This window comes from Durio zibethinus, chromosome 1 (genome assembly GCF_047325235.1).
Source record: "Durio zibethinus cultivar Kanyao isolate XHJ-2024 chromosome 1, ASM4732523v1, whole genome shotgun sequence".
NCBI lineage: Eukaryota > Viridiplantae > Streptophyta > Magnoliopsida > Malvales > Malvaceae > Durio > Durio zibethinus.
The window spans coordinates 4,415,611-4,434,784 of NC_143162.1; the positions used below are offsets into that span (position 1 = coordinate 4,415,611).

At 32.0% G+C, this 19,174-nt stretch overlaps 2 protein-coding genes and 1 pseudogene across 5 annotated transcripts; 1 reads left to right on the forward strand and 2 right to left on the reverse strand.

Moving 5' to 3' along the window:
* Positions 1–3,120: 3,120 nt before the first annotated feature.
* Positions 3,121–5,096, reverse strand: LOC111311002 (pentatricopeptide repeat-containing protein At5g03800 pseudogene; annotated as a pseudogene).
* Positions 5,097–8,080: 2,984 nt separating this feature from the next.
* On the forward strand, positions 8,081–17,175 carry UPL7 (ubiquitin-protein ligase 7). 4 transcript variants are annotated; one of them, XR_016341718.1, is made up of 15 exons: positions 8,081–8,186; positions 8,315–8,437; positions 8,524–8,764; positions 8,910–9,502; positions 10,216–11,196; positions 11,276–11,610; positions 11,892–12,170; positions 12,255–12,497; positions 13,575–13,745; positions 13,829–13,921; positions 14,075–14,182; positions 14,307–14,423; positions 14,667–14,756; positions 14,933–15,042; positions 16,723–17,175. XR_016341718.1 is itself a non-coding variant. In XM_022911469.2 (15 exons), the coding sequence occupies exons 1-14, from the start codon at positions 8,163–8,165 to the stop codon at positions 15,014–15,016; spliced, it is 3,492 nt and encodes a 1,163-aa protein (XP_022767204.2). In that variant the 5' UTR covers positions 8,081–8,162; the 3' UTR covers positions 15,017–15,042; positions 16,723–17,175. The 4 variants fall into 4 exon arrangements, 2 of the variants coding, with proteins under 2 accessions (XP_022767204.2, XP_022767205.2); XM_022911469.2 differs by having other exon boundaries at positions 12,255–12,507; XM_022911470.2 differs by lacking the exons at positions 14,075–14,182; positions 14,307–14,423 and having other exon boundaries at positions 12,255–12,507.
* On the reverse strand, positions 15,845–18,503 carry LOC111311779 (GDSL esterase/lipase At5g03820-like). The gene is made up of 5 exons (XM_022911474.2): positions 17,818–18,503; positions 17,600–17,730; positions 17,281–17,514; positions 16,732–16,987; positions 15,845–16,330 (listed from the first exon to the last, which is right to left on the reverse strand). Exons 1-5 carry the CDS (start codon positions 18,050–18,052, stop codon positions 16,137–16,139), a joined length of 1,050 nt encoding a protein of 349 aa, XP_022767209.1. The 5' UTR covers positions 18,053–18,503; the 3' UTR covers positions 15,845–16,136.
* Positions 18,504–19,174: the final 671 nt, after the last annotated feature.

The following is a 19,174-nucleotide window of genomic DNA, read 5'->3' on the forward strand; positions in this document are numbered from 1 at the left end:
GTATATGCTTATTGACCATTTGCAATTCTTTTATGCAATTTTGGGTTTTGGGTAGTTTGGTGGCTGGTGAATCAAATTAATTTCCTAACTACTGAAAAACTACATTGCTACATCTTTATAGTTGACAACAAAATTAGATTTTGAATTCCCAATCCATACAATTCATTACCCCAATTCAGTAAATCAAAGTTCTATATTTTTCTCTAAACAAAGTTAGTCTAAATCCTTTTATATTTTAATTCGATAAATTTAGTTAACTCATCCCTAAGTGTGTTTTAAAGAGATTACTATAAGCACTCAATTAACCTATATCAAATGTATTATTTATAAATTCAAATAATAAAATAATTATACGTACACATAAAAAATATACACATATATATTGTTGTCATTATCAATGCTAGAAAACAAAGTATCATACATAAGATTCGTATTAATTAAGGAAAGAATCTCACGATATCATAATCATATTATAATCTTAAATATTATTTTAATGATAGTATCATAATTCCTTATATTGCTTTAACTATATAATTACATAATATTACAAAATATTACATTAACAATCAAAAATTTAAATGGCATATACTTATGAAGAATTCAAACCATATACAAAATGCGGGACTTGACTTGTATGATAAATGCATGTCACCCTTGATTTGTTTGGTGAACTTTAATTTTCAATGAAACAGTAAATTTTGAATATATATATATATATATAGGATAAAAAGAATGGCCGTCCAATCCAGTTCAGTCTGATATTTCTTGGCATCAAACTTATTTGGAAAAGTTCTATAAAAAAGAAATAGCAAATCACATGACAATGTCACTCTGAAATAATAGCTGCACTTTCTATTCTGTCACCTTTTTCTATTGCTAACTGAGTCATGTACATTTACCTTTGTTTGAAAAAACCCATTGTGAAAATCAGACACATCCCACAATACTTCCAATTATTTTTCTCCCATTGTGCATTATTAATATTATACATTTTCAAATTTGAAAAAAGAGTGTCAATTATATGTCATTTTCTTTGATTAAATCATTTCATATAATTATATATTAGAAGAAAATCATTATTGAATTTATTAAAATTAAATAATCATCATTTAATTATTATGTTTAATATGTAATAAATAATTAAATTCTTGAAAACTAAAATTAATTTGATATGATTTGAAGAAAACAACTATTTTTAGAGTTCATGTTGGTAAGAAGAGAGCAAGGGAGAGTAAAGGCTATACTATATATGACAACTTCTCTAGTTGTCGGTGCCCATCACTTTGCAGCGTTGCCTCGTACGCTTGGTTGATGCAACATGCAAAGCTTCAAGCCAAAACTAAGGACAATCTGAGTGTCTGTCTAACGTCGGGTGAGATATCACTTTCTTCTTATCCGATACTGCTGTTTTCGTTTTTGGTTTTTTCTCGAGCAGCAATGGAAGAAGCTTATTTCTGAATACTTACAAATCTTCATCTGACAAATTAAATACAGCGTAAAAGCCAATTGTTGCTTATTTTTCCATTTGGTGATTGACCAATTTTCCTATGGGGAAATTACCCCCAGAGAACTAGGTAGCAATGCCAATAAACCAACTTATATGAATTGCACAACAATTGGGAAAAGTGTGGAAATTGCACATCTTCCAGGCACCGGAGGAACAATGTTTCCCACCAATGCTTTTGTCTGTTTGCAATTAAATTAGTATTATGAAGCTCTTAAAGAGAATTAATGTGTTAATCAAATGGATGATTATTCAATTTTTGGACCTACTGAATAAGAAGTTTTTTAAAAAATATGCAAAATAAAAATTCAAATTTTACCATCCTCATCCTTTATTCCCTATCTTTAGACCGCTTAACATGTTCGACCTTAAATAAAGATTTTTGAGTTAAAATTCAATATGTAATATTAAATTATTAAATATATATTTTTAATTTTAAAATATTAAAATATTAATATTTCAATATATATTTTAAAATTTTCAAATCTTTTGAATATGATAAACGGAGTTTTTAAAAAAATTAGTTGGACCTGCCCCAGTCTAATTAATGAACACCTCTACTGCTAAAAAAGGTTTTTAATTAATGCAACTCTTACACACTAATTTTAGAAAGTATTTGATTTGAAAGAAAGGATAACTAAGATTCTTAAAATTTTTATTAATATATATTATTCTTTCCCCCTTTATCATTTCCACTTTCTTTTTTTTATTTATGAACAAAACAAAAGTACTATATTGATTACAGAAAACTTGTTATTACTAGCCACCGCATTCACGGTTGAACAGCAATATCTGTCTTCCATTGAAACGTGCCTAGCTTAGCTTTGTTTAAGGTACCACCACCTTAATTAAATTGAGATCACTTTTACCATTTTCAGACAAAAAAAAAAATACGTGAGTGTGAGCAATCAATGTGATTGTACTTTGCATTGTCCCAAATCCAGTAAGGCAGCCAATTGCCACGGTGAATGCTAATGTATTACTATTTACTAGTTACCGTAAACTACAAACTGTGACGGTCAAGCAAATCAAAAGTTACATGGTAATTCCTGGTTAATTCCAACTTTTTTTTTTTTGGTCTTTATATGTTTTGCAGAATTTTTTATTCCACTTTTAACATGTAGAAAACAATTGATTAATCGTTGTTTTACATTGTCTGAATCGAGTTTGGCAAAGGGAATCAGTTGGAGTTTTGCACACTTCTAATCTAATGTCCCTCTAATCTTAATGTCCCAAGTTTTATATTTTCATTGCTTAGATGAAATTAACGTTAAAATGCCGATTAATTAACCTTGTTTTATACATGTTAACTTAGAAACAGTCACTGTTAGAAAAATCTGTGCTAATGCTCATGAATTGGGGGCATGTTTTTGGAGTTTATCATTTGTGAGGGTGGGAAAGTTTTTGGTGATATCAAGTTTGCTAGTTTTGGTGAACCCCATGCTACTTGTGAAGCATTTAATTATAAGGGCAAATGTGGGTGAGCCTTCCGAAGCTTCATCAGTAAGAAAAAAAAAATGGCATGGCAAGGAAAGGAGAGCTGTCATACATCTTTTACAACGCAATATCAATATGTAAAAAAAAAAGGCTTTCATGCATCTTTTATGCAGGAAATTTAGAACTCATTGCCAGAGATGGAATTTCTTCTTTTTCAAATAAACTTTTACATGTTCTTTTTTCTACAAGACTTCTACATATAATACATTTATGAGGACACTGGCTTCAACCTTCTGAAAAGAGCTAGAGTTGTGTGAAAAATTAAAAGTCAGCATGTACTAGAACACTGGATGCGGCTACTGAATTTGCAATACGGCAAAAATCAATCACCAATAATCTTTACAGGGCACTGTCCATTACGAAAGAAATGAAATCCTGAAGCATCCCTCAAATAAATTTCTCTCCTTGTGATGACAGAAACAAATTTCAAAAACGCATAGCAGTATCCACAAAGAAGGATTTTCTTGACAATCCATATGGGTTCTCCCACTCTGGTCATTAAAAGCCATAGGTTGTTACTAGTTTTGCACTATGATAAAGTAAGAACCCCTTCTGATGGTCCTCAACCTCAAGAAGAACAAAGCTAGTGTCTGGAATATATCCAGCTTTTAGGCATTCTAAGACTAGTATTTCTAACCCTCTATAGATGTCCTTTGTTTGGGGATGCGATTTGTCCCTTGCATAGAACGAACGTACATTGTTCTGAAGAATGATCCGACTTTGAGCAGGATTTTTCCAAAACCCCTTTTCTCTGATATCCTCTCTTACCATTTCAGAGCAATGCCATCTCCCAGATGCACAGTATGGATTTGACACAAGTATGTATGTAGAGGGATCTTGTGGCTTCATTGCCAGTGTGTGCTATGCCACTTGTTTCGCAATGGTTGTGTTGAAATGAATCCTATAACTGTCAAGCAAAGCACGCCAAACAGATGCCTTTGGCTCAACAGTCATCTTATCAATTATTTTCTCAGCTTCTTCAAGAAGACCCCAGTGTCCTAAAACACTAACAAAGGAAGCATAATGCTGTGAAGTAGGCTCAATGCCACAATCGGTTCTCATGGAGAGAAATAACCTACGGCATTTATCAACTAAATCCAAGTTAGTATGTAGATACGCCAAAATAACTAAAATCAAAGTAATTGTGTCTGGCTTTACGCCTGCCTCCTACATCTCAGACCAAACAGCCAGCGCCTCATCACCCTGCCTATGAAGAACAAAGCCAGCAATCAACACATTTCATAAAACATCACTTCCTTCACGAGCACTAAAACAGCCTAAATTGTGAAAAAAATTAGCTCTAAACGAACCAATTCCTTGCATAACACGAAATAATTCAAACACTTTCTCATACATCTTTTCCTTCACCAAACTCGAAATTACCGCATCCCACGATGCAACATCTCTTTGAGGCATTTCATCAAACGTCAAACTCCCTGTAATTTCCCTTAAAACCCCATTAAAGCATTGGCAACGAAAATATTATAAAAAATAAAAAAAAAAACTTTTTTATAACCAAACCATGAACTTGAAAACCCAATTTCAACTCAAAAACTCTAATACAAGCACTTAAAATTGGGAAGAAAGTAAGTTCATTAGGCTCAATACCTTCATTACTCATGTTGATAAAAAGTTTTATTGATTTGTTTACTTGATTTGATTTCGCAAAACCCGAAATCAACGAAGAGTAGGTTACTACAATGGGGCAAGAAAGAGAGGTAAAAACTTTTAAAGAATGATTAAAAAGACCCAGGTTTAGATAAGCTAAAACTAGCGAATTACCCAAATGGGAGTCTTCTTGGAACTTGAAAGAACAAGCATGAACAGCTTTTGCCAGTCAGCATCGCAGTACTGAACTGAAAGGTGAAGCAAAGAGCGTAAGGAATTAATGTCATTGGAAATGGGAGGTTTGGAGACAGTGTGACGAAAGAGGGAGGTGGTGGTGGTGGGATTTGTTTTTGGGAAGAGAGAGAAGAGGGGTCTGGTGAAGGTGGCGGTGGTTTTGGAGGGAAGTGATGGCGGAGGAGTGGGTGGTTTTGGGGATGGATAGTGGTGGACATGGATTGAGACAGAAATCAGAGGCGCCAAACATAACTTCCTCCCAGGGTGAGAAAAAAAAAATCGAAAATCGAATACTTCGGTTCAATTTGTGTGATTTTTTTATTTAATTTAAATCAAATTTAAATATTAAATGTATATATTATGTTTAAATTAAATTTTAAATAAAAAATTAAATTAAATCAAATCGAATAATATTTTTTAAAATTTTTATATATTTTTAAAATTTTATAAAATAAAAATAATAATTTTATATTAAAATTTATTTAAATATATCAAATTTTTATATTAAAATAATATAAAAAATAAAAATCGATAAATCAATAAATCGAATTAAAACGAATCGATAGTTTAGATCAAATAAAAATTTAATTTGGATTTGAATCAAATTTTAAATTTTCATAATATTATATAATATTTAAAAAAATTAAATCGAATTCAATCTAAATCAAACCATTATTTTTCACGTGTTTAGTGTATGTTTGCAAAAGTAAATAATAATTTTTTTTAAAGATAAATTACATAAAATCACTTTATAATTTGAGGTAAATTTTAAATGGTCTTTGAGATTTAAAATGTAATATTTAATTATTTTATAATTTATTTTATTACATTTTTGTCCAAAATCATGATTTTTTCAATTATTTTGAAATATTTTTAGTTTTTAAGTTTTTTTAATATTCCACACCAAAAGGAAAATGAACAAAGAGAAAAAATAATTAAAAACAAAAAATTGTAGAAAAATTTCTCTTCAAGTAAAAATTTTTAGGATTTCATAATTGATTTTATAATTTATCTCTAGGTTTAGTTTAAGAGACAATTCATTAACATACTTGAAGGAGAGCAATTTGGGCATAACAATTAACCTCAAAGATAAAAAATACGGCAGCAATAGCTTAGGCATAAGAAATAGAAGAAAATCAAGCAGCAACAGAATCAACAAACATTCAAGCAAAGCCGGTACCGCAGCCCATATCAATATCAATCCAATAGACAACTGAAGTCAAAAACACACAAATAATTCAATTCCCATAATTAAGCAGTTAACAGGGAAAGCAAATAATTTTCAATAAATCAAAACAATATACAAATAATTTAGCACACCCAAACCTAAATCTTATACACGGCAAAAAAATTCATACACAATATTTAGTAAATCCAAATTTAGAAATTGAATTCAAGCCTAAATCAACAAAAAATCATAAAGTAAATATCGAGCAAATTCATAATCGAAACATCTAATCATACAAGCAATACACAAAAATTAAAGGGTTATTTTTGAAATTTTCGAATGCTTGGAATCAATGGCTAGAAGGCTAATTGAGAAAATTAGATAGAAAAAAAGTGAATTATTGGATAAGAAGAAATTTTAAAAAAATAACAAAAGAAAAAAATTAAAAATAACAAAAAAATCATGATTTTAAATAAAAAAAGTAATAAAAAGAATCATAAAATAATTTAATGTTATATTTTAAACATCAAGGTTCACTTTAAATATGTCTCAAATCATAAGATGATTTTATGTAATTTATATATATTTTTTAGATAAAATTCATTGTTTATATTTTTAATAAAAACATATATGATAAAAAATTATTTAGAGTAGAAATGCCATAAGATATTTATAAAAAATTTGTAATTTCACATTTAAAAACAAATAAAAGGATTGAATTGTTGAATTATATTATAGTTCAAGACATACTAATTTAATTTTTTAATTTTTTATTTTTTTTATTAAAATTTAAAATTTTCACTTTTGATACATGCAAATGAGTTGCAAACAATAGGATAAAATTGGATATTGTTTCTTCTAATTGTAAATATTATAAATAAAAAAATGTGATTGCGATATGTACTTTTTAGATTAATTTTATTTCAAACTTTTTACATGAATTTTATTTTAAATTAAGTTAATGTATATTAAGAAAATTTTTAGGCTCATTTTGTTTCATAGAAAATGACTTTCAAAAAATAATTTTTGTATTTTTAAGTATTTATTGGATAAAAAATTAACTAATCAATGAAAAATAATTTATTAGTCAATGAAAAATAAAATTATTTTTTAAAAATTATCTTATGAATTTGAAAAAAGAAAAATATTTAAACCAAAAAGCTATCTATAAGTAAATTTTTTTATCAATGTTTTTTAGCATAATTTTATTTATAAATAATATATTAAAAATAATATAGTAATATATTAATAAATAATGTATTATTAATAAATAATATACTATTAATATAATATATTACTAAATAATATATTATTAATAAATAATATACTATTAATATAATATATTAATAAATATTATTAATAAATAATATTATAATATATTAATAAAGATATAAAGAATAATAAATAGTTTTATTTTAAGTTTTTTTTATATTAACATAATATTTTAATATTAAATATTATTATTAAAATATGTTTATTTTTTAATATTAATAATTTTAATATTAAATAATTCCAATATATTTTAATAATAAATAATTTTTAATATTTTAATAATTATATTAATATTATTTTTTAAAAAAATTCAAAAAATAACCGAAAAATATTTTTTGTTAACTCATTCATATAACAAAAAATTTATTTCAGTTCAAAAAAATAAATATTTTTCAAAAATAGTTTTTTGAAAATCATTTTCTTCAAAACAAACAAAGTCTTACATTGATAGTGTTTTTAATTACAAATAAAGTTAATGTATGTTAAGAAAAAATTTTATATTGATAATGTAATTTTTTAATTATGGATTAAAAATATTTTATATGCTTTTTAATTATTTTTTAAAATTTTTATTATATTTTTAAATCGTATATTACCTTATTAATTTTGATCGTAAATCAAATATGATAATTTTTCAGACTGAGTTAAAACTAAAAAAATTTAATATTTTTAAAAAATAGTACACCGAGTGCGAGAGTGGTTTAAACGGTCAACACTTTGCGTGCTTACGAAACATCAGAATGTAATCAAAACGTCCAAGACATAATTCCATTTTTTTTTTTTTTTTTTTGGCCGTTGACGGAAAGCTAAAAGTGAAAAAAAGAAAAAAAAAAAAAAAGAAGCTTTGATTAGGTTCCTTTAGGTGATCGTCTCTCAGCCATGGACGAACCTCGAAAACATCAGGTTAGGGCCCCTTTCTCTCGGTCCTTCAATTCAATTAGGGTTTAATCAATCGATTTACGTATACAAATTTTCCAATTTTTATCTGCTTAATCCAATGTTTAATATTCGATCGGGTTACTCAAATTCAGGTATCTTTGAGAGGAGCAAGCGCCAAAGAAATATCGAGAGATGCGCTGCTCGAGAAAGTTTCTCAAGAAAGAGAGAATCGCAATTATGCAAGAAAAGCTGCTTACGCTGCAATCTTTATCCAGGTTCACTTTTCACTAAGTTTCTTTTTCAATTAAATTGTTTCTTTAAATAGTTTCTCAGTTTTTTTTCTTTTACATAAATTTTGCAGAGAGTCTGGAGAAGCTATAACGTGACAAGGAAAGTGGGTATGGAATTTCAAGAAGAATGGGAAATTTTGGTGAAAAATCAAGCTGAGTTTATGACTGGGGAATTGATTTCCAAAAGTGTTTTGAGGCCTTTTATTTTCTTTATTACATGTTTATCAATTCGGCGTCGAAAGATTCTTGCCAGAGAATTAAAATGTACGCAGACTTGCTTTAAGATTCTCCTGGAAAGCATAAATTCAATAGGTATGCTAATCATTTTAAAGCCATTGCTCTTATAGTTTCATGAAATATGCTGCTGTGTATTAGATTTCGGATCCCCTCTTTTCGTATCCTTTTAGTTTGTCAATGTTATTAAACAGCTGTAGTGATTTCCTTGTTCGGTGGATAGATTCAAGGAAGAATATCTGCTCCCTGATCGTGGGTACGACTGAAGAGAGAAGAACATCAACTTATCAAGCAAAAAAGCTTATTTCACTCTGCTCATTCATTCTTTCAGAGTGTGATACGTCCCTTGCACAGAGTCAAGATATTTTCGTTCTGACATCTCTAGCATTGCGTCTTGTTGTTGTCTTAACTGATCTGAAAAGTTGGAAGATTGTTAATGATGACAATATTGGGGATGCAGATGCAGCAGTGAAGAACTTGGTTTGCTTTATGGGAAGTTGTAGAAGTGGCCTTTATGTATCTCTGAGAAGATATATAAGCAAATTGGATGTTTGTTTTTCTCCAAAAGTGAAAAATATTGTCCAGACTGATGATGAGTTCTTGATCACCGCAAGTGCAATTACTCTAGCTATTCGGCCATTTAATCTGAGAACCTTTAAAGTGGCTGGCTTTAGCGAGTTTGATTTGCATTCTGCTGCTGAGCAGTACTCTTTACATTTACTTACAATTCCTTGGCTTACTCATCGTCTACCAGCTGTTCTTCTACCTGCTCTAAAACACAAATCTACTCTTTCACCATGTTTGCAAATTTTAATGGTAATGCTTTATTAAATTATAATCTCCTTAATGTTCTCTTTCTCATACATTTTCAAGAATTTTGATTTGATATTCTGCCTTTGACCTTTAGTTATCTTATTTGAATTCATACTATCCAAGCATCTGATGCTATTTTATCAATTTTTCTATGATTCAGTTCTTATTTAGCCTACTTTAATTGGCAGTCAATATTATAGTTCTTTAAAAGGCCATGTGGTGGCTTCCTGATATTAGATATTGCAAGCTGAAATCAACAAAGCAATAGCATTCTGATCTGATCTTATCATTATCGTGGGAAACAGAATTTGTTGTGCTGCATTTGCTTTATTGCATGTGGATTTTGGAAATATATGGCATAGTATTACCAATTTAAATAGAGACTAATACATGTACCCTGGGGTTGGCTGCGGTTATTTTCACTCATCATTGCATCTTTAGGAAGTTTTCTGCAAATGTCTGAAGTGCTATAACCTTGGTGCTCAAATGAGAATCGATATGTGTTTATCAACTGTAGGACATGGTGTTTTCTAAGTATATGGCTTTCCTATAAATCCATTACTTGTATAATAGATTGCAATTTCATTTACTATCTTTTACTATTAATCCTTTAATTCATTTGCAAAAGCCCTAAATTTCAAATTCTGTTTTACTTATTACACAACTCTATGATTTGAGGCATGTGGGACTGATCAAACCATGGCAGGTGATGACAGATTTCAAGAGATATAATCATCAGAAAGATGTCAGACATTGATCAGTCCAGCATGGACTGTTCTTTGAAGGTAATTCCACCAGTTGGTTGGGCTCTTGCAAACATTATAGACCTAACTGCTGGGAGTGAGAATGATTTTTTGGATTCTGGAGCCTTGAACCAAGGTCTAGAATTTGTATCCTATGTCCATGGTGTAACCATTCTTGCAGACAACTTATTGGCATGGCTTCATAATGCTGGGTGGAATGAAAAGGGGAATCAGAATCTTGAAGGTAATGATGGAGCTTATGAACTGCCTGTCAGCGTGCAGGAGAACGAGACAACTTGTGGATCCTTAAAGACATCCTTCATGGACCTATTTAGACCTGTTTGTGAGCAATGGCATCTTAAAAAGCTTTTGGAAATATCAAAAAGATATGCTCATATGAATGAGGCCAAGATCCTACCTGCAAACAACTCAGAATCTTTGGAGAACTTGGAATTGCTTGATATTGCATATTTTTACTCATACATGCTTAGAATATTTGCAGCATTCAATCCGATGATTGGGCCGTTGCCTGTTCTGAATATGCTATCTTTCACTCCTGGATTTCTTGGCAACCTTTGGGGAGTGCTAGAAAGTTCCATTTTCCATGGGAATAGTCACACCATTGGAGATACTAATCATGGTACAAGCAAAGTTTCAGGGAGGAAAAAAGAAGGAATTGATAAAAAACCAAAACAAGCCAATAAGGATGGAGTCAATAAATGGGTTAATGTATTGCAGAAGTTCACTGGCAAATCACAAGCAGAGGTTGATTTTTCAGATTCAGCTGATGATCATCTGGTTGATGGTGATTCTCTTGATGTTTGGGATATAGAGCCTTTGAGGCATGGTCCTCAAGGTATTTCTAAAGATATGTCATGTCTGCTTCATCTGTTCTGTGCCACCTATTCTCATCTGCTATTAGTTCTTGACGACATAGAGTTTTATGAGAAACAGGTAAACTTTTTATTTACTTATCTCTTTGCTTTCAATCTTTGTCTCTGTTGTTTATTGGAGTATTTTGTGCATGATTTAGGTTCCATTCACACTGGAGCAACAGCGAAGAATTGCATCAGTGCTTAATACACTAGTCTATAATGGCCTGTCTTTTAGTTTGGGCCAACAGAATGGTTCCCTTCTGGATTCTGCCATCAGATGCTTGCATCTTATGTATGAAAGGGATTGCAGGCACCAGTTCTGTACCCCTGCTTTGTGGCTTTCACCAGCTAGAAGGAGCCGACCTCCAATTGCAGTAGCTGCCAGAACTCATGAAGTTCTATCAGCTAACATCAGATCAGAGGATGCTATGGTTGTTCACAATATGGGTTCTGTAATCACCATTATGCCACATGTATTTCCATTTGAAGAAAGGTATTAAATCATAAAAAATTTGATGCCTATACCATGTAATTTAGGTCTGCACTTCTTTTTTTGTTCACCAGAATTTCGTATCATGAAAAGTAAATAGTTCCTATTTTGAATGAGCTCTCTCCAGAAATATGCGCTGATGATATTGTCGCACTCAAATGAGAAGTAACATCTGACATACATTAAATGATCATCCAAACCTCCTATTACATAGATACAGAATAGCCTAATTTTATTTGACTAAGCCAAAGTCCTTTTGTTGACATAGTTTGTATCTTTGGCAGGGTTCAAATGTTTAGAGAGTTTATCAATATGGATAAAGTCTCTCGGAGAATGGCTGGTGAAGTGGCTGGACCTGGTTCACGATCAGCTGAGATAGTTATTCGTCGAGGTCATATAGTTGAAGATGGCTTTCGACAATTAAATTCACTTGGCTCGAGGTTGAAGTCATCAATTCATGTGTCATTTGTTAGTGAATGTGGCCTTCCAGAGGCTGGTCTGGATTATGGTGGATTATCTAAAGAATTTTTAACTGATATATCTAAAGCAGCTTTTGCTCCCGAGTAAGTTCATATTGGTGTTTATGCTGAAAAAGGTGGTATTCATTTATTAACTTTTTAAGTTAATTTATTTTTGCCTATCTAAAGGTATGGGTTATTTTCCCAAACATCAACGGCAGACAGACTTCTAATACCTAATGCAGCTGCAAGATATCTACTGAATGGTATCCAGATGATTGAATTTCTTGGAAGAGTTGTTGGTAAAGCACTCTATGAAGGAATATTACTGGATTACGCTTTTTCACATGTTTTTGTGCAAAAGCTGTTGGGCCGATATAGCTTTCTTGATGAACTATCAACACTTGATCCAGAGCTCTATCGGAATCTTATGTATGTCAAGGTTAGCCCCAATGAAGATCATGCATGTTGCCTTTTCATGTTTTATTCCTTTCTGAAGTTGACGCTCCTAAAATAGCTAAATTATTTTTCGAGTATACAAATAGCATTATAGGTGGTGTAGTTTGTATGCCACTTGATGTTTCTGTTACATTTGGAAGGATTAACAGAAATGCATTTTCTGGGTGATAAGACTGCTTTGCGTATTGAGCTAATTGTTGGGCAAGAATTAGCAAGATGCTGCTAATGGGAAGGTATTAAGGTGGGTGAAGTGTTTAAGTTAACCTGAAAGTGACTCCTATGTGTGATAGGATGAAGTAAGTATTATGACGTCTGCATTTCTTTAGCTATTTTAAGCAAGTCAACAAGGACAGAATCCAAGGCATCAATTTCCTGTAGCTTGCTTCTTTGATAGCTAGATGATATTTCTTTATTTCTTTGTCTTTTTTGAAGGACAAACTTTGTTGTTTTCTTTACATACTCATTATTGGATGGATTGTCCATAAGCTACAGGGAGAAAGAAGATGAGAGAGTATTTTAAGCCTTACCAATCATTTGATCACCAGAGAACATAAAAGAATAAGAAAGAGGTTAATTAAAAGAAAAACAGGTTGTATATAATTATTCAAAAAAGAAAAGAAAAAAAACTAAAAGAGAATTTGATGTTTATCTGTTCTCTCTACAGTATTTCTCCATCACTATGGTAGCATACCCAGGCTCAAGTTTTTTTCATTTTCTAACAGAAAGTTTCGGCGATCTTTGTGTTCACAATGATTACTTAAATATTCCTCATGGGAGAAAGTCTGCAAAACCATGCGCAATATGTCATCTTCAGGATCCTACATTCCTTGTTTCTTATATCACTCTTCTAGGATTCTGGAAGTATCACCTTTCATCATGATCTAAATTCTTTGAGATTAAGGATCTATTATTTGCTTTTCCCATCTGCTTTAATGTAACACATTTAGTAATTTATTTTTTTCCTTTATGCCAAGGTCTTGATGTTTGAGATCTATACATGTAAAGGAAAATCCTCCAACTTTTTAATTTTGTTGGATGTTTTAACTGCAGAACTATGATGGTGATATTAAGGAGCTCTGTCTAGATTTCACAGTCACTGAAGAATCTTTTGGTAAAAGGCATGTTATCGAGCTTAAACCTGGTGGCAAGGATGTTTGTGTGACTAATGACAACAAGATGCAATATGTTCATGCAATGGCAGATTACAAACTCAATCGACAGGTCTTTATCTAGTTATTTTGTAAATATTATAGAAATATATCTATGTATCACAAATTCATCATGTTGTCAATGTTGAACTGCAGATACTGCCCTTTTCAAATGCATTTTATAGGGGTTTAACTGATCTTATATCTCCCTCTTGGTTGAAGTTATTTAATGCAAGTGAATTTAATCAGGTATTTTCATTCCAGATTGTTTTTGTAGAGTCATAGTTGTGCACTAGTTTTACTGTCTTTTATTGCAAATGTTTTTCTATGGATTTGTCACTAATCACTTAATGTTGGGCTTGACTAACAGCACAAAACACTGACCCATATTGCTGTATACAGTTACTTTCTGGTGGAGACCATGATATTGATGTTGATGATTTAAGAAATAACACACGGTATACTGGTGGTTATTCCGAGGGAAGTCGAACTATTAAACTTTTCTGGGAGGTATTAGCGTAACTAAAGTTTAACTGATTTTTTTTCATCTTTGGTCTTTAGTCCCTCAAAATTTTTTAATCATGGAAAGTGGAAACTGCTGCATGAATAGTCTTTATTTTGAACTTAATTTTAGGTTATGAAGGATTTTGAGCCAAAAGAACGTTGTATGCTGCTAAAATTTGTGACTAGTTGTTCTCGAGCTCCTTTACTTGGGTTCAAATACTTGCAGCCATCTTTCACAATTCATAAGGTATGCTGTTATCTCGGTTAAAAGTTTGCCCAGTTGATACATAAGCAATTTAGTGAAATTGATCACAACAAACAAAAGAAGGAAAAAAAGAAGAAAAAAAAAGAAATTCCCAAAGATTTAGAGAAAAAATATCATAGTAAAGGACAGGGATAAATGAGAACTGTATATAGAGAAATGGCTACATGACTATCTTAATATCTTGTCAACAACTGAAACTAAATCAGGAATCTTGATCTTGTATAGGTTGCAAGTGATGCCCCACTTTGGGCAACAATTGGAGGTTCAGATGTGGAGCGGCTTCCATCAGCTTCTACATGCTATAACACTCTCAAGGTACAAAAATGGGGGATGGGTCCCCTCCACTCTAATAACTACTCTGTTAAAAGGCTTCATTACAACATCAAACTTTAAGACAACTGATTTATCATCTCATATCTGCATATGGGAGGGGGAATTGAGGATCTCAACTAATTTCATCTCTGTTTCCTTGCTCCATTGGGTGGTTACAGCTTCCAACATACAAGAGGTCAAGTACTCTGAAAGCAAAGCTTCGTTATGCAATTAGTTCTAATGCAGGATTTGAACTTTCTTAGGGTCCTCAGATATTTAACCGGTTCAGGTGAAGTTTTAGTACCACTTGAGTTTGACTTCCTGATTATGTAAATTTATTTATATCAACTATAAGGATTTTAGGTCATGTTTAGTATATAAGATAATGAATAAAATAAAATGATAATCATCATATATTATATTTAGTTTGTATCTAAAAAAATTAACAGGATTATAAGGAAGATTAATTATCCTCTTGGTATCGGATGATTCAATCTTCCCAAAGTAAAGAAAATTATTTTAGTCTGTGGAATTGAACTTATTTGTGTTTTTATACCTTTAAAAATTACATTAATAATTTGAATTGTATATACTTTAAGGAAGGATAATTTTGATCAATAAATAAATTATTTTATTTTAATCCTTGTATATATTAAACACAAGATAAGATAACATTATTTAATTTAATCTTATTCATAATATCATATTATTTTATTTTATTATAATTTTATGTATCAAATACATATTTAATGGATTAAAATATCCATGATAAAGCTTAAGCGTCTTCCAATTGTCATCTGGTCTATTGATGGTTAATTTATGGTTAATTTAAAGATAATGGATACTGTTTGGATGAACAGAGAATTGTTATAGGAATGGAAGAAAATGACTGGAAGAATTGATTTATAGAAAATGAAGCCTACTTGTGGAAGAACTTAGATAACTTGGGCAGAGCTCCGAAAATGATTTCACCAATAGCAAATTTTGATTATGTCGGAATATGCAATAAATGACAACCCAACAGTTGTATGCTAGTAAGGGCAGAGTAAAAGAGTTTGCACGTCTTTCACTATGCTTATGCTACTATATCATATAACAATTTGCATTTGGTTTCCTTACTTGGAACAAGTTGACTAAATTATAACAATCATAATCATCTTATTGAGGCAAGGATCAATGCATAAACTTCCCTGACACAAGATGCTACAAGCATAACTATGGAGGTTTTACATGTGAAACTACTAAACTTATCCTGCTAAAACAGTCAGACTGACGAAGTTCATATTTTAGTAATATCTAATATATTTTGCGTATGAGAAGATTACAAGAGCAGGTGGTAGTGTTTTCTTTTGTTTACTTTCTATGACAATGAAGGAAATAGCTTCAAGAGATGAGGGAGAACCCCTGTGCTAGCAAATCACCTGCCAAAACCTGGTTAGCAGCTTCGGAGGGATGGAATCCATCCCAAAACACATATGATGTAGCATCGGAGCATGTTCCGACAGACCTGGCATTGCAAAGCAGGGATGTCTCTAGAGTACCTGTTCCGCAGCAAGCTTTTCTTGACTCAAAGAAACCTGCATTAATAACACCACATTCACAATATTAACGAGTCTCCTCATTCATCTGGAAAATCCAGAATAATGGAGCCTTGAATAAAATAATGAAAGTATCCACGTTTTTATGAAATTTATATAGATAATGTCATAAGTTGATCAGAGACAACCCCAAATTTATTCGTTTCTTGTTATTATAAAGAAAATCTTACCTTATACTCATAATGCTAGGTTTTCCTTGGTTAAAGAATGAAATTTGGTAATTAAAAATTGCTGTCGGAAAATCCAATCTAGTTGATTCTATTCACTTAAAAGTTTTGACAGCAGAGTATGTATTCAAAGAAATTTTAATAGTTACTACTTATTTGAAACGTTGATTAATTGTGTTGTTTAACTGCTCTGTTGCACAATAGGTGGTTTACCATGATCAGCGGGCCTCGTCTCCATGTCCAAGAGAGGCTGGTATATGTCAAACACGACAAGTTTGAGACCAGGCATCTTGTCCAGCAGGCTTTGGGTTGTGCTATTCAGTTTATTGTTGAAAGCAATAGCATCTTGGTTTAACCTTGCAACACACTGGTTACTTCCAGCACCAAATAGGGTGATGGCTGCAGGCAAACAGCCTGTTGGTGGTAGGGTTGTCACCCCAATCCTCCTTGCTCCTAGTCCATACAGATTCTGTCACAAACATGAAACAGTTATCAGCTTCTCTTTTCTTTCTTTTCAGTAAAAAATGTGTTTGAGCTCCCATACAAATGCATTTCTTTTTTCCTGTTAACAGTATAATATATCTAGTAACATGGTTTCCAGAACTTGGATTTAGGTCAGAGATACAAACATAATTGAAAACAAGCATGAATTTCTCATGTAAATGGTCCAGATATTGCAGAAGATATATGTTAAAGTTGCATGTACCTCATAATTATTTTCACAAAACATAATTGCGCCTATAAATGAATGCTAAAGGATACCTGAATGAAAGTAGAGTAGGAGGTTATGAGAAAGTTGGAAAACTGATCTGGTGTATAGACTCTATTGACTAAAGGATTGATATAGTAGTTCTGAATATAATCACTGCTTCCTGCACTCAAAAGATGTATGGTGCCTGAGAATATATTATTAGCTTTAGCTTCTCCTACCATGTTCACCACTTTCGTTTGATACTCCTTGTAGTAGTTTAACTGTTGGGTCAATGGAATGGCACGCTAGATATATCAACAAAAAAAATTCATCTGTTAGACAATCAAATTTCAGAGAGAGAAAGAGAGGGTTTGGATCTTAGTTGTTTACGTATAGGTTTGCAGTTCTGTCATAAAAACCAGAAGCAGCTGAAGCAAAGTTGGCTCCAGTCAGGAGAGCATTTCCTCTGGCATCTCGACTAAGGTAAGCTGGTGGGTATGAAGTGAACCCGAGGTACTCGGCTGTGCATGCAGGAATGAACAGCACCATGAGAGAAGAGGGTGTCAGAACTTCATGAAAGAAAAGTATGGGTTCTCAAGAAAGATTACCAGTGAAGTCTGTGGCCAGTTTTCCATTGCAGAATCTTCCAGTTGGATTGTGAGTAACAAAATCTCTTCCATATGGTGGGAAATTTGCTTTGATAGGTGTATTGAGGTTGTTGTTGTTCCCAACATCAACAACAGAGTCCCCAAAGATGATGAGTGCAGGTACAAGAGGGTCTGCATTAGCCACTGAAGAAACCAGAACAACCAAGGAAGCCAAGAACTTACTTGAAACTCTCATTTTCTTTTTTTCTTTTTTTTCCCCAATGTCTCAACAGTAAAGGGAGAGGTGTAAAAGAGAAGTGAATGGGGGGTGTGAAGGAGAATTTAAGGAGGGAGAGGCATGGTGAATGATGGTCAAAGTGATACAAATGTCAAGATTATGGTTCCAGTAAAGGTGCTTATTTCTAGGAGAAGAGGCATGTTTAAGACTCCATAAGGCCCATGATTTATTGCCATTAGGCCTTCAGAAAAGTGGAATCATTTTGTCCAAGTTTCCAAATTTTGCTTGAGGAGGTGACAATAGAGAATTAGTTAAAAAGCTTTAAAAAAAGTACATTTTAGAAAGAGTTTGGGTGCCGTTCGGATATGCATCCACATTTTGCATAACGTTCAAGAGTTAGCGGCTTCTTCAAGAATCATGACCGCATGAATCCCAAGGGAAAGAATTAAGTAACATTTAAGTTGTTTCTTCTCTGTAAATATCCATTATAATGTGTATAAATAATGTAAATTTTGAAAATAAAAATTTATTTCTACTTTTGTAAAACTAACATATTCCAACCTTGGGTTTAACTTACTTGGGAACTATTGGAATCAAGTTCCATTTTTTGCAGTCATTGAGGTTGTAAAAATGCAAATGTTGATGTGCCATTATTATTGGGGTTTTTTTTTTACTACGGAGTGGTAAACTATCAATCTTACTAACTGCATTGGACAGTATCTAGACAACTGCAACCATGTAGCAGCAATGCAGCATGCAGGCAAGCAGCAGTGACCTTATTAATTCAAGGACCACAACCCATTTTTAATGCTTAAAGTTCAATCAACAGAGACATTCAATGCCCTTTTTAGACCTGCAATAAAAATGACTCCGAAACTACTTATTTAAAAACTCTCCAACCCAACCCTATTTTGGACCTGTTGTCCATTCACTCTTCGCTCCTCTTGACAAAATAGGATGAAAGAATCCGTTGGAGCTGAAGATTTCTTGTTCCTTTGCTTTTGACTCAATATTCTGGTTGGGAAACAGCACCTTCTTGATAAGTGTCTGAGGTTATCTTTGTCCAGTTGATTCAACTGAACCATGCATAGATGTTCAAAGCAATGCATGGTTGACAAGCCTTACTTTCATTCACTTCTC

Coding starts and splice junctions, on each gene's coding strand:
- LOC111311779 (XM_022911474.2), bottom strand. CDS start 18,052: ATGAGAGTTTCAAGTAAGTTCTTGGCTTCCTTGGTTGTTCTGGTTTCT. Junction 17,731..17,817: donor ACTGGCCACAGACTTCACTG/GTAATCTTTCTT, acceptor CTGCATGCACAG/CCGAGTACCTCGGGTTCACT. Junction 16,331..16,731: donor GACGAGGCCCGCTGATCATG/GTAAACCACCTA, acceptor TTATTAATGCAG/GTTTCTTTGAGTCAAGAAAA.
- UPL7 (XM_022911469.2), top strand. CDS start 8,163: ATGGACGAACCTCGAAAACATCAG. Junction 9,503..10,215: donor CATGTTTGCAAATTTTAATG/GTAATGCTTTAT, acceptor AGGTGATGACAG/ATTTCAAGAGATATAATCAT. Junction 14,757..14,932: donor CATGCTATAACACTCTCAAG/GTACAAAAATGG, acceptor GGGTGGTTACAG/CTTCCAACATACAAGAGGTC.